Source organism: Nyctereutes procyonoides, unplaced genomic scaffold (assembly GCF_905146905.1).
Source record: "Nyctereutes procyonoides isolate TBG_1078 unplaced genomic scaffold, NYPRO_anot_genome, whole genome shotgun sequence".
In the NCBI taxonomy this organism is placed as follows: Eukaryota; Metazoa; Chordata; class Mammalia; order Carnivora; family Canidae; genus Nyctereutes; species Nyctereutes procyonoides.
This window is the reverse complement of record NW_026575044.1, coordinates 37,038,195-37,052,493: the sequence shown is the minus strand read 5'-3', so window position 1 is coordinate 37,052,493 and position 14,299 is coordinate 37,038,195. Positions and strand designations below refer to the sequence as shown.

The 14,299-nt window shown below is 36.3% G+C and overlaps 1 protein-coding gene and 1 long non-coding RNA gene across 3 annotated transcripts in view; one reads left to right on the top strand and one right to left on the bottom strand.

Moving 5' to 3' along the window:
* The window catches only part of OSBPL1A (oxysterol binding protein like 1A), a 223,488-nt gene that overhangs the window by 138,382 nt on the left and 70,807 nt on the right, over positions 1 to 14,299 (bottom strand). For both annotated transcript variants that reach the window (XM_055324315.1, XM_055324316.1), the window contains 4 exons: positions 6,876 to 6,937; positions 6,729 to 6,773; positions 5,369 to 5,442; positions 5,191 to 5,254 (listed from right to left, as the gene is read on the bottom strand). In XM_055324315.1, coding sequence (XP_055180290.1) covers positions 5,191 to 5,254; positions 5,369 to 5,442; positions 6,729 to 6,773; positions 6,876 to 6,937 — 245 coding nt within the window. The remainder of the gene's footprint in view (positions 1 to 5,190; positions 5,255 to 5,368; positions 5,443 to 6,728; positions 6,774 to 6,875; positions 6,938 to 14,299) is intronic.
* The window catches only part of LOC129508984 (uncharacterized), a 56,673-nt gene that overhangs the window by 27,729 nt on the left and 14,645 nt on the right, over positions 1 to 14,299 (top strand). The window lies entirely within an intron of this gene.

Below are 14,299 nucleotides of genomic sequence, written 5' to 3'. Positions count from 1 at the left end.
TTTAAAAGATTTTATTTATTTATTCATGAGAGATACATGGCGGGGGGCGGGGGGGCAGAGACACAGGCAGAGGGAGAAGCAGGCTCCATGCAAGAAGCCCAATGTGGGACTCGACCCTGGGTCTCCAGGATCAGGCCCTGGGCTGAAGGCAGCGGTAAACCACTGAGCCACCAGGGCTGCCCTGAGCCAGACATTTAAAAAAACTCTCAGAAAAATGTTCAAAAACTAAGGCAAATCATATTTAATAATTAAAGTATAATGACAATAACTCATCAAATAGAAAATAACAATAAAAATATGCAATTTATGAAAAAGAACCAAGTGGAAATTTTGGAATTGAAAATTACAAGAATTGAAATGAAAAATTCACTCAAGAGATGATGTGAGATGGAAGGGAGAAAAACAAATCACTGTGGGGCATTATGACATATACCAACAAAGTCACAGAAGGAGAGAAAAAAGGCTGAAAAAATATTTAAAGAAATAATGGTTGAAAATTTCCCAAGTTCAATGGAAACATTACACATTCAAGAAGTCCAATAAATTTCCGTAGGATAAATCCAGAGCGATCTGTACCTAGACACATCTTAGTCAAACTGTTGACACCCAAAACCAGAAAATATTTTAAGTTATGAGAAAAAGGACGCATCAAATACAGGGGAAGCCCAGTACAATTAACAGCTGACTTTGCATGGAAAACAATGGAGGACAGAGGTAACAGGATGACATATTCAAAGTGCTGAAAGAAAATTTCTCTGTCTTGTAAAAATACTGTCCTAAAATGAAAGCAAAATATACTCCCAAATAAAAAAGCACTGAGACAATTTATTAGGTGTACCTAACAAAAAAGAATTTTAAAAAAGTTCTTCAAGCTAAAAGAAAGTAACACCAAACAAGAAAAAAAAAAACACAAAAAACTGGAGAAGTTAATTGCATAGGTAATTCTAAAATATGTATCTTCTCTGGAATAATTTAAAGGAATTTATACAACTGTAAAATTGTATGGCTGAGCTTGTAACATCATAGTGCGGTACCATACATATGACAATAATAGGACAAAGGATAAAGGAAGGAATGGAGCTAAGTTGGAGCAAGGAAATGACCCCATACATCCAGCGAAAAAAATAAACCAAGCTAGAAATGGTAAAAACATGAGTTATGATAAAAGACTCTCTCTATAAATCTATTTTTTTCTCTTCTGTTCTCTTTTTAAGAGCACAGATTAACTTGTATCCACATAAAAACCTATACATTAATGCTCAGTGTATCATTCATAACAGCCAAAAAGTAAAATCAACCCAAATATTCATTAACTGATGAATCGATAAGTACTGTCTATCCACACAGTGGATTATTCAGCCATAAAAGCACTGAAGTAATGATACATGCTATAATATGGATGAACCTTGCAAACATGCTAAGCAAAAGAATCCAGAAACAAAAGACCATATATTATATGAAATGTCCAGAATAGGCAAATTTAGAGAGACAGATATTAATGACTGCCTAGGGGGTGGGAGGAAGCAATGAGGTATGATTGCCAAAGGGTATGAAGTTTCTTTGTGGAATTACAGAAATGTTCTAAAATGGATTATGGTTATGAATGCACAAGCCTCTGTCCATACAAGAAAATCATTGAATCATTTTAAGTGGGTGAACCATATATGATGTGAATTGTTCGATAAAAGTATTTTAAAACAAACACACAAATTTGTATAAAGCAATATATATAACACTGTATTGTTGAGTTTTAAACATGTAGTCATGATATATATATAACAATAACACAAAGGTAAGGGTAGAAAGTGTAACGATATATTAAAGCATATTAAATATGAAGTAATAGTTTCTGACAGATTAAGATGCATACTGGAATATCTAGTGCAACCACTAAGAAATAACTTTAAAATATAGTAAAATACAAACAAAAGGAAATGGTACATAAGAAATACATATTTTATGTAGAAGAGGAAGAATAAAGAATAATAAAATGAGTATAGAAGCAAACAGCAAAATGACAGAAATCCAACCACATCAATAACATTAAGTATAATTAAACATTCCTCTTTTTTTTAAGATTTTATTTTTAAGTAATCCCTATACTCAACATGGGGCTCAAACTCACAACTCCTAGATCAAAAGTCACGTTCTCCACTGACTGAGACAGCCAGGTGCCCCTCAATAAATATTCCTATCACAAGGTAGAGGTTGCCAAACTAGATAAAAATACCAAATACACTGTATGCTCTCTATAGGAGACTTACTTTAGAGCTAAGCACATAAACAGAGTGAAAGTAAAAGGAGGGAAAAAGATACACAGTGTAAACAGTATCCATACGAGAGTTAGAGTGACTACAGTGACTGCTATGGACTGAACTGTGTCCTCTCCAAATTCATATGTTGAACCCCCAACCCTCAATGAGACTGTATTTGTAAATGGGGCCTCCAAAGAGGAAATTAAGATTAAATGAGCTCAAAAGAGTGGGGCCCTAATTCAGTAAGACTGGCATCCTTAATAGAGGAAAAGAAACCGATGCCTGCACACAAAGAAAAAGCCATGGAAGAATTGCAACAAGGCAGCTATCTGCAAACCAAAGAGAAAGGCCTCAAAAGAAACCTATCACTCAACATCAGAGCTTAAACTATAAAATTCATAAGGAAACATAGGGATAAAGCTTCTTAGCAATGGACTTAGCAATGACTTCTTGGACATGACACAAGTGATAGAAGAAAACACAGATAAATTCAACTACATCAAAATTAAAAACTCCTATGTATCAAAGAGCACTACTAACAGAGTATAAAGGCAATCCACAGAATGGGAGAAAATATTTGCAAAACATATATGGATAAGGGGTTAATATCCAAAATATACAAAGAACTCCTATAACTCAACACCAACAAAAATCCAAACAGCCCAATTAAAAAATGGCCAAAGGCCTTAAAATGGTATTTCTCCAAAGATAATATATGATATCCAAGCAGCACACGAAAAGATGCTCAACATCACCAGTCAAAAGAGAATCGCAAATCAAACCACAATTACATACCACCTCACACTCATTAGGATGGTCAATATTAAAAAACAAAAGAAAAGAAAAGAAGTGCTGATGAGGATGTGGAGAAAGTGAAACTGGAACCCTTGTACATTGTTGGTATGAACATAAGATGGGGCAACTGCTATGGAAAACAGCATGGAAATTCCTCAAAAAGTTAAAAATAGAACTACTATATCATTCAGCAATTCCACTTCTAGGTCTGCAATCAAAAGAATTGAAGAGATATTTGCACATGTTCACTGCAGCATTTTTCACAATTGCCAAGAGGTGGAAGCAATTCAAATACCCACTGGCAAATGAATGCATTAAGAAATGTGGTCTGTAACATACAGTGGAATATTACTCAGCCTTAAATAAACCCTGTCACATTCTACAGCATGGATCAATCTTGAGGATATCAGACTAAGTTTAGTAAGGCAGTCATAAAAAGACAAATACTATATGATTCCACTTATAAGAGTCATCTAAAGTAGTCAAACTCCTAGAAACAAAAAGTAGAACAATGACTGCCAGGCATGAAAGGTAGGGGAAATAGGCAGTTAGTTGCTCAATGGGTATAATTTCAGTTTTGAAAGATGAAGAAATTCCAGAGATCTGTTGCACAACAAAGTAAATAGAGTTCAATCTACTGAACTATAACACTTAAAACCCATTAACATAGTACATTTTATGTTAGGGGTTTTTACCACAACTACATTTTTTCAAAAAGGAAAGCAATTCTGACACAAGCTGTAACATGGATGAACCCTGAGGCTAAGTGAAATAAGCCAGTCACAGAAGGACAAATACTGCATGATTCCACTTATGCGAGGTATCCAGCAAGGTCAAACTCAGAGACAAGTAGAATGGTGGCTGCTAGGGCCTGCAAATAGGAGTGGAGTTAGTGACTGATGGGTAAAGAGTTTTAGTTTGGGAAGAAGAAGAGTTCTGGAGATGGATGGTGCTGATCGCTGCAAAATAATACACATGTACTTAATGCCACTGAACTGCAAAATGAAAAAATTAAGAAATTAATAGCTATAAACACTTCTATTAGAAAAAAAGATCTCAAATCAATAATCTAAGATTTTATCTTAAGGAACTACAGAGCGCTTTATAGCAGCCACACAGTGAATGCTCATTAGCTTGCATTGATAATAATATAGCAGGAGCTAACCAATTTCACAGAAGTTAAAGAGCCAGAAATTTTAAAAGGGTAAATGGAGCAACTCATTGGTATTTTGATATAAAGCAAACAAGAATGAGATAAAGGGCCCAAATGAGGAAAAAGTTGGGTATTAAGTAAAAGAGTTTATAGAAGGAACAGAAGAGAATGGCCAGGATTTCACTGAAAGAGAAAAAAAAAAAATTACACAGATAAGATCAGAGAAATGACCCTGGCTCTTTGGTCCAATGTGAAAGGAGGAAGGAGTAGGACACTGAAGGACTGGCTGTGTAATTAGGCTATACTGCTGCAGAATGTGACAAGTCTGGGACTCCCCAAGGGGAATTTCTGGTCTTCTGGGGGTGTTCACCCTGAGAAAGGCAGGTGCTGTGCTCTCAAGAGCAGATGGACTGCCAAAACATGTTGACAGCCCTAAAGGATCTGAAGTGGGAAATAAGAAAGCATGTCTAGGTTCCAGACTTAGACTAATCTCTAAAGAGGAGAGACTCACTTTTTCTCCTGGTTGGTGAAAGTATGAACAGTGAACAATGAGAACCTAGGAATCCCAATTTTGACACAGACTTTAAATTTTAACACTAGAAAAACTTTCATTATCCCAATTTAGTCATATATATATATATATATATGTATATATATATATGTATAACATAATATGTAGATATACACATACATATATATGTGAGAATATACACACACAAAATGTTAAAGGCTCTTTTGTTTTCAGATAACTCATGTCTCATCCCACAATATGCAGAGATAAACAAAAACTAATATTTTTAAAAGATTCCATAATTTTACTTGTTCTCAAATAAATACACACACACACACACACACACACACACACACACACATATAAGTGCCTTCTATCCCCAAGATTTTACAAGGCAGCTTATAAAAATAATTTGGGGCAATCACTTGCAAAAACTGATTTCATGATTTGAGCAAAAGATCCATGTGTCATCCTACCGTGCATACTGCTTGAGTTAGGTGTTTGCATCCCTGGCGATAAATGTTACGGACTGCATCAGGCCTTCAAAAAAAATATTAAATTATCAAGACAAAAGGAAAAGAAATAAGTAGCAACTTTTAATCTTTCAGAATTTAGATAATGAAATTTAGTAAGTATCAGGGTCATAATACTTACTGTTTCCTATACCATGAAAGGACTCCATGTTCTAACACTACCCAGAATAGTCTCCAGCCAAAAAATCTTGAACTCTAAGGGGAAAAATGGCAAAGATTTTCCAAGCTGACACATCTAGATTCAAATATCTGACTGATAAAAATTAAGTTATCAGAGTTTTATTGTAGTCTTTCATCTAGACAGTACTACTAAACATTAAAAAATGATCAAAAAAATAAAATAAGCTAAAAAATAAAATAAAATAAGCAAAGATCAAACATGGGGACGCCTGGGTGGCTCAGTAGGTTAAGCACCTGCCTTTGGCTCAAGTCATGATCTCAGGGTTTTGGGATCAAGCCCCCGCACCAGGCTCCATGCTCAGCATGAAGTCTGCTTGTCCCTCTCCCCTCTTCCCTCCTCCCCATGCTCACTCTTGCTCACTCTCAAATAAATTAAATCGTTAAAAAAAAAAATCAAACATAAACTAAGGTACTAAGTGCAGTAATGAAAACGTACCACTCACTACAGGGGGACAGAAAGAGAAGAAATGCCTTACTAACAAGATCAACAATGAACACAGTTTATAGTTCTGACAATATTACTCAAGGATATTTACAAGAAAATTTTCATTTGGGGACTTCAAAGACAAAGTATGGAATGAACTGCTGAAAAAAAGTGTTCTGATTTCATACAACATAAACATACTTGTGCATAAATAAATACAGAGGAGTGCTTGCAAATGCAAATGAAAATACATGCTCTAAAGTAGTTAATTCTAGAAAACACTGAACTCCAAAATGCAAAGAAATTTTTAGAACCAGAAAGATTTTCAATGTGTGCTCTGTGACAATTCAAATACTAAATTCCTATTAAGTCCTCCTTCGTTCAACAGTCATAACAAAAACACTATGATTCTACAATTAAGAAAAAAATATGTTCTCCCACTCTGTTCTGTAGAAGCTTGGTCACCTAAAGTGTCAAACCATCAACACAAAAGACAGCAATTGTTACAAATGGAAGCCTGATAAAGTCCAGCGCTAGAGGAAATGGTTTATGTTGTAAGATCCATGAATGATTAAGTCAGAATATTTAAATTTTTTTAACAAAAATGGAGCACCTGAGAATTCTTTCCTTTTTTAAAAAAATATTATTTATTTGACAGAGACAGAGTGCTCATGCACAAGTTGCACAGAAGCAGGGAGAGGGGGAGTGGGAGTGGGACTGGGAGAAGCCGACTCCCCACTGAGCAGGGAGCCTGATGCAGGGCTCGAGCCCAGGACCCTGGGATCATGAACTGAGCTGAAGACAACTACTTAACTGACTGAGCCACCCAGGTGACCCTCTTTCCAGTTTTATACATAAATACATCATCCTTGCTTACCTTCCAGAGAGGGCCTTCATATCGTTTCAACACTTTGTAGACAACCTATTGAAAATATGTTTTCATGAAAAATGCTATCCATATATTTCAAGAATCCAAAATCTTTTTCTAAAAATGATCATGTGCAAGTAGTCCATTACTACATACCTTATTACCATTAAGAATGTGTTTCATTTCAGCACCCTGAGCAAGGTCAAGGGGTTTCTGATCTGTGTAAAACACAAGGGAAAAAAAAAAATCAAGAGTTTAATTGTATATAAAATAGATACTACCATTACAGCATATAATATTCTTTCATTATTCCAAAAACCACATCTTTTTCTTCTCCACCCCACCCCAAATTACGCACCTTAAGTTGCCATCTCAACTATTCCTGGCCCCCATTCTCGTAGCTATTAAACCAGTAAACAAGATGGACCTCAGAACACTGTACAGGTTCTGTGATCCTTCAAGCCATCTTACTTTATTTAAATCATCATAGAAGCAAAGTACCACATATAGTGGCTTCAAACAACACAATTTTTATGTAGTTTGGGAAGTCAGAAGTCTGAAACCAATTTCACTGGGGCCAAAATTAAGGTATATACAGGATTTCACTCCTTCTGGTGGCTCTAGGGGACACTCCATTTTCTTGCCCCTATCCAGTTTCTAGAGTCCCCTATATCACTTGATTTGCAGTCCCCCCATTTTCAAGGCACATCACTTGAAACAATGCTTCCATCCTTAAGTTTTCTCTCCCAAGGTTCTGATCCTCCTGCCTTCTCCCTTTAAGGACAATTGTGATTACACTGGGCCCAGCTGGATAGTTCAGGACTCTCTCCCTATCTCAAGATACTTAACTAATCGCATCTTTAGGGGGCTATTATTCAGCCTACCACAGCCACTTCTAAGCTGCTTCACCAGAGAATAGGTAGCAGAGAAAGCTCACAAGCTAAAAGCATGATGGTCTACACTGAGAACAAAAGAAAAAAGTGATAATAGAGAACAAAACCAGCAAGGCATTATGGTAACTTCTGCAACGTTATACATGCAAGCGCTCTATGTTTTGCTAAACAACAAAAACAGAATTTGTTAAAGTTACTTTTTTGAGTTCTGAAGTAGGCAGGCCACTATATGAAGCAAGCTAGCTAAAAAAAAAAAATAATAATAATAATAGTCCTCTCCTAACCTGGCCATAGAAAATGACACTTTCAAAGTAACATATCTAACTGGAGCTCTGTTTATGCAGTAAGGCAATATATTCTATCAAATAACATTTTTTTTATTTAAATTCAAGTTAGGGGACGCCTGGGTGGCTCAGTGGTTTAGCACCTGCCTTCTGCCCAGGGCGTGATCCTGGAGTCCTGGGATCGAGTCCTATATCAGGCTCCCGGCATGGGGCCTGCTTCTCCCTCTGCCTGTGTCTCTGCGCCTCTCTCTCTCTCTCATAAATCTTTAAAAATAAAAAATAAAATACATCTCTAAAAAAACATTACAGGGTAGATAATAAACCATGCTATGCTGATACTTAAGTGAGTGATAAGATAGAGAAGGATTAGGATATCACTTTAGACTGGAGACTGGGCAACTGATCAAGGTAGGCCTTTCTGAGGAAAAGGTGTTTAAATTGAAAGGAAGGATCTGGCCTTGAGAAAATATAGGGGAAGGGCATTCTAGCAGATGGAACAGCATTTAAGGCAGAAACAATTTAGTGGGCAAGAGAGACCGAAAAAAGGTAGAAAGAAGCCATATAAGGTCAGGGCTTTGTAGGTCAGATCTTTGAGTCAGAGTCAGTACAGGGATTTAGGTTAGTTTAAATATGATAAAAAGCCACTGAATGGGGTTTTAAGAAAAAGAGTAATACGACCGGACTGATTTTTTTTTTAAACACTTTGACAGTTTTAAACATATTTAGATAATAGGGGAAATGTGAACTTTGACTATTTGGTGATTTTGTAAAATTGTTACTAAGAAGATAATGTTATTGTGGCTGTTTTTTTAACAGCTTTGTTGAGGTATTTTTTACATACCATATAATTCACCCATTTAAAATATACAAATCAATGGTTTTCTGTATATTCATAGCTGTGCAACCATCATGTGGTTATAATTTTTAAAAAGCCCTTTTATAGGGCAGCCCTGGTGGCGCAGCGGTTTAGCGCCGCCTGCAGCCCAGGGCATGATCTGGAGACCCTGGATCGAGTCCCACGTCGGGCTCTCTGCATGGAGCCTGCTTCTCCCTCTGCCTGTGTCTCTGCCTCTCTCTCTCTCTCTCTTTGCATCTCTATGAATAAATAAATAAAATCTTTAAAAAAAAAGCCCTTTTATAAATATGCTAAAATGTACTTTTTAAAGATTTTAAGTAATCTTTACACCCAGCATAGAGCTTGAACTCAGAACCTGAGGATCAAGAGTCACATGCTCTACTGACTGAGCCAGCCAGGTGCCCTAATACTGAAATATTTATACACAAAGTAACAACAACTGGAGAGTAGCTAGTATTGAGAATTTCTGAAAGAGAGTGATGAGGATATTAATTATACTATTCTATTTTTTAAGTTTTGATAACTTCCATAAATAAAGTTTTGTGGGGTTTTTTTGTTTTTTTTTTTTTTGTTTGTTTGTTTTTTAAAGATCCCTGTGGCTACAGTGTGGAAAATGCCTTGTAAATGTTGTAAGAGAAAAGCAGGGAGAATAGTTAACAAAGCAGTATCAATAGTCCAGGTGAAAGAGAATAGTGGTTTGGACTAGAGAGTTAGTCGTATATAAAATGAAGAGAGTGGAAAATATGGAGATAAGTTCATGGGTTTCAGATTTTAGAGGTAGATTTATAGGACTTCTAATAGGTAAAAATGTGAACTGGTTACATATTACTTTAGTGGGGGAAAAACTTTTTAAAGTGTTAACTGGGAAATTAATAGCCACTTTAAGTTTTCTAGCTAGCATATAGAAAGAGGTCTTATAAAAACACCTGCCAACTGTTATTTTTATTCTATATACAGGGCACTTTTGAGAAATTATTCCTTTAGGTGAAGAGGAGGATGACAATGATTTCTTTCACAAAATTCTGCCCTAACACCAAAAATAAATTCTGAACTCCGGCCAACTTAGCTGAAATCCCAGGACTGAGCCTTCATTTCTAGATTCAATGCCTAAAGTCCCTGACACACAGTAAGAATTAAATGCTTTTTGAACTGAATGAAATAGCTCCTTACCCAGATAAGCACCATAACCAGCCAGTCATTTCAAAATTGCACATCATCTATTATCAATCACAACAAAATAAAAACCAGGAATGATCCAATATTTAAATTTTTCTATGATATAAATCTGTCCTTTAGTGAGAACACTAAATAAAAATGTCAATATTCCACAAAGGAACTTATACAGAATGTGATTTCAATAACATACCAACAGTATTTTTACTAAGAACCTAAAAATATTATTTAAATGCCATCTGGGAGAATAAACAGATAAGAATATCAAAGACAATCCTCAAAAAAGAGAAACCTTATCAGATATCAACACATTACAAAAATAATTAAAAAGTGAGATACTTGCAAGAGACAGATGAAGCAATGAAAGAAAACAGAAAAGAACAGAAATTCTTAAAATGTAGGAGAAAGTCAAAAAACAATGGAAAAGGAAAGACTGCTTGATTCAAGGTATAAAGTGATTAGCAATCCGATAGTCTCACATCCTAACATTGCCCCATACAGCGCTTGCCGACTTAAAACCCTGCAACCACACCCACAAACAAGGCTGGGTCTCCAGCTAACATTCCTGACTTTACTCCTCTTCCCCACTTGCCTTGCTCTAGGCATCCTGACAGCGTTCTTCTTCAAATATGCCACTGCTCTCCCACCCCAGAGTTTTTATACTTGCTTGCCCTTGGTTTTCAATGTTCTTCTGCCAGAAAGCCTCAGGCCTCCTTAACTCAGCTCTGTGCTCAAAGAAGCCTTCTCTCACACCTTTTCCAACAGCCTCCTCCCCACACCATCACTCTCTATCCTCTTCATTCGGTTTTATTTTTCTGCACCTCACCGCCTGACATTGCATATGTGTTTACATTTTTCTATCTCCTCCCACTAGGACATAAGCTGGAGAGTGTGGGGACTCTCGGGTTTTGTTCACCCTTGGATTTCCAACACCTACAACAGTTCTTGGCACACAGTAGAGGCTCAGCATTTGCTTAATGAATGAAAGTAATTATAGATAAGCTGGGAGAAAACAATCAAATATTTACCAAATCTCTACTTAAGTCTATAAGTGCCCAAAGAAATCAAAGAAGAGGATCAACAAATTAGGATGAAAATACAATGTTGAATGAAAGGGAAAAAAAAGACTGGGAAAACTTAGTGGTAGAAAAACAGATAATTGTTGTACATATCATTCACACGTACAACAGTTTGGGGTGATAAACACATCCACATGACAAACTATTCAGAAGGTAAGCCGTGAAGGCTATGCTTCTGGAGACAATATGGAAAAACTGTTGATATTTGAATATGTCAACTCTATTTACAAGCCATAACACAAAAAGAGTAGACACTTTCTGAGGCATTTGCCAGCCCTCACTCTTTCACACATTGTCTGAGGCCTTAGCAGCTATGTTTGCACCATAAGGCCCTGCCCCCAGAGCTCCAGCTGAATGTAGCAGAGGCAGGCACCTAAGACAGTGGGTGCCATAGGATTATCTCCCACTGAAATTTACAATTGAGGTTAGGAGATCCTGGTTTACTAACTGCAGTTCAGGGCAGCCATCTTCCAGTGCGTACACTGGAAAACTGATCTGCTAAAAGAAATTAGAGACCAAGAAGTCAGAGAAAGATACACATACAATGAGTGGCAGCCTTCTTGATTCCTAACTTCTGGTTCCTGATTCCATGCCTTCTGATGCCTGCTTTGTAATATCATCAGACACCTCTGTATTTTGATATTAATAATATATGATCTTCTTTTGCCTATTCTCCTAAGTTGGTATTTATTATTTCAAATTAAAAAAAAAATTTTTAAGTAGGCTTCAAACCCAGTGCAGACCCCACTGTGGGACCTGAACCCACGATCCTGAGATCGGATCTGAGCTGAGATCAAGAGTCAGATGCCCAACTGGCTAGGCTGCCTAGGCACCCCTATTATTTTGAACTTTTAAAAAGTTTGATCTACCAGAGAATAACTAACAACTAAAAGCTAAATCTTTATGGATATTTGGGTCATAGGTGATTCCACTTTGTTGATGCCTTCATTTCCCTCATTTTGAGCATAAGCATTAGTTTTGCAGTTTTTAAAAAACTGTTCTAAAATAGGTATGAAAATGAAAAAGTTGTACAATATGCCAAAGAAACAAAGATTTATTTAAATAATATTTTAAATCAATTTTTTAAACTTTTTCTATAATGCAGACAATATGACTTTAAAAGAAAACTTTCTCAGAAGGTACCATCTTGATTTTTATCAAGAACACTTTAATAGGGTGCCTGGGGGACTCAGTTGGTTAAGCATCTGTCACTGGCTCAGGTCATGATCCTGGGGTCCCGCAATAGTGCCCTGCTCAGTAGGGAGTCTGCTTCTCCCTCTGCCCTGCACCCCCCTGCTCATGCATGTGCTCTCTCAAGTAATAAAGTCTTTAAAAAAGGAAATAAAAAACTTTAATGAGAATGTTTTTTTTAACAAATTTATTTATTTTTTAATTTTAATTTATTTATGATAGAGAGAGAGAGAGAGAGAGAGAGAGAGAGAGAGAGAGAGAGACGCAGAGACATAGGCAGAGGGAGAAGCAGGCTCCATGCACCGGGAGCCCGACGTGGGATTCGATCCTGGGTCTCCAGGATCGCGCCCTGGGCCAAAGGCAGGCGCCAAACCGCTGCGCCACCCAGGGATCCCTTTTAATGAGAAGGTTTAACTTTGATTACTAATATGAACCATAGGGTAAAAATATATTTAAACACCAATAATCAAATTTTTGATGTTTACAGGGATATTACTTCAGTTTAGACTGATATTTGCATGGGACTATTAAAATTCTTGTTACATTGGAATGCTTTTTGAATCTTCATTTTTTAAAAAATTTTATTTATTTATTCATGAGAGACACACAGAGAGAGAGAGGTAGAGACATAGGCAGAGGGAGAAGCAGGCTCTGCAAGGGAGCCCCATGCGGAACTTGATCCCAGGACCCTGGGAACACGACCCAAACCAAAGGCAGAAGCTCAACCACTGAGCCACCCAGGTGTCCCTTGAATCTAAATTTTGAAGGAAGAACATTACAAACCACCACATAGAAAAACTATCCAAGTCTTTGGGAAATTGGTAAAGACACTAGGAATCATACTGTTAACATTAATTTTCAGTTTCTGACTCTTCTAGCATTTCTAGGATTCCTTTGCTTAATTCCTAAGAAAATAACTTTAGTTCTTAATAATTAGTGGATAAAATTTAAATTATGTAACACAGGTGTTCCCATTGCTCTGTAGTTCATAGAGTCCTGCTAGGGAGATCCTCTCCAGGTATCTGTACCCACCCTTTCCATTACTTTTACAAGTTTACCCTTCAGAAAAAGTCTGGAAAGATCACAAATACATGAAGGTTAAACAACATGCTACTAAATAATGAATGGATCCATCAGGAAATCAAAGAAGAAATTTTAAAAATACATGGAAACATACAAAAATGAAAACACAACAGTCCAAAACCTTTGGGATGCAGCAAAAGTGGTCCTAAGAGGGAATTATATAGCAATACATGTCTACCTCAAAAAGTAATAAAAATTTCAAATAAACAACCTAGCCTTACACCTAAAGAAGCTGGAAAAATAACAAAGCCTAAAGCCAGCAAAAGTAAGAAAATAATAAGAATTAGAGCATAAATAAATGATACAGAAATTTTAAAAACAATATAACAAATCAGTGAAATGAGGCTGGCTCTTTGGAAAAATAAGATAAACCTATAGCCAGACTTATCACAAAGAAAGAGAAAGGAACCAAATAAAATCACAAATGAGAAGAGAAATAACAAACACCACCAAAGAAATACAAACAATTATGAGATTATGGAAAACTATATGCCAACAAACTGGACAATGTACAAGACATGGATAAATTCCTAGAAACATATAAATTACCAAAAGTGAAACAGTAAGAAAAAGAAAACTTGAACAGACTGATAAGCAGCAAAGAAACTGATTCAGTAATCAAAAATCTCCCAACAAACAGAAGTCCAGGACCAGACAGCTTCACAAGGGAATTCTACAAAACATTTAAAGAGTTATTATCTACTCTTATCAAACTATTCCAAAAAATAGAAATGGAAGGAAAATTTCCAAATTCACTATACAAGGCCAATGTTACCCTGATACCACAACCAGATAAAGACACCACTAAAGAAAGACAACCTAGAGGCTAATATCCCCCATGAACATAGATATAAAAATGCTCAATAAAATACTAGCAAACTGAATCTTATATTTTAAAAAAATCATTCACTATGAGCAAGTGGAATTTACTCCTGGATTACAAGAGTAGCTCAATATTTGCAAATCAGTCAACATAATCTATCACATTAATACAAGAAAGGAGAATAACCATGTGTTCATT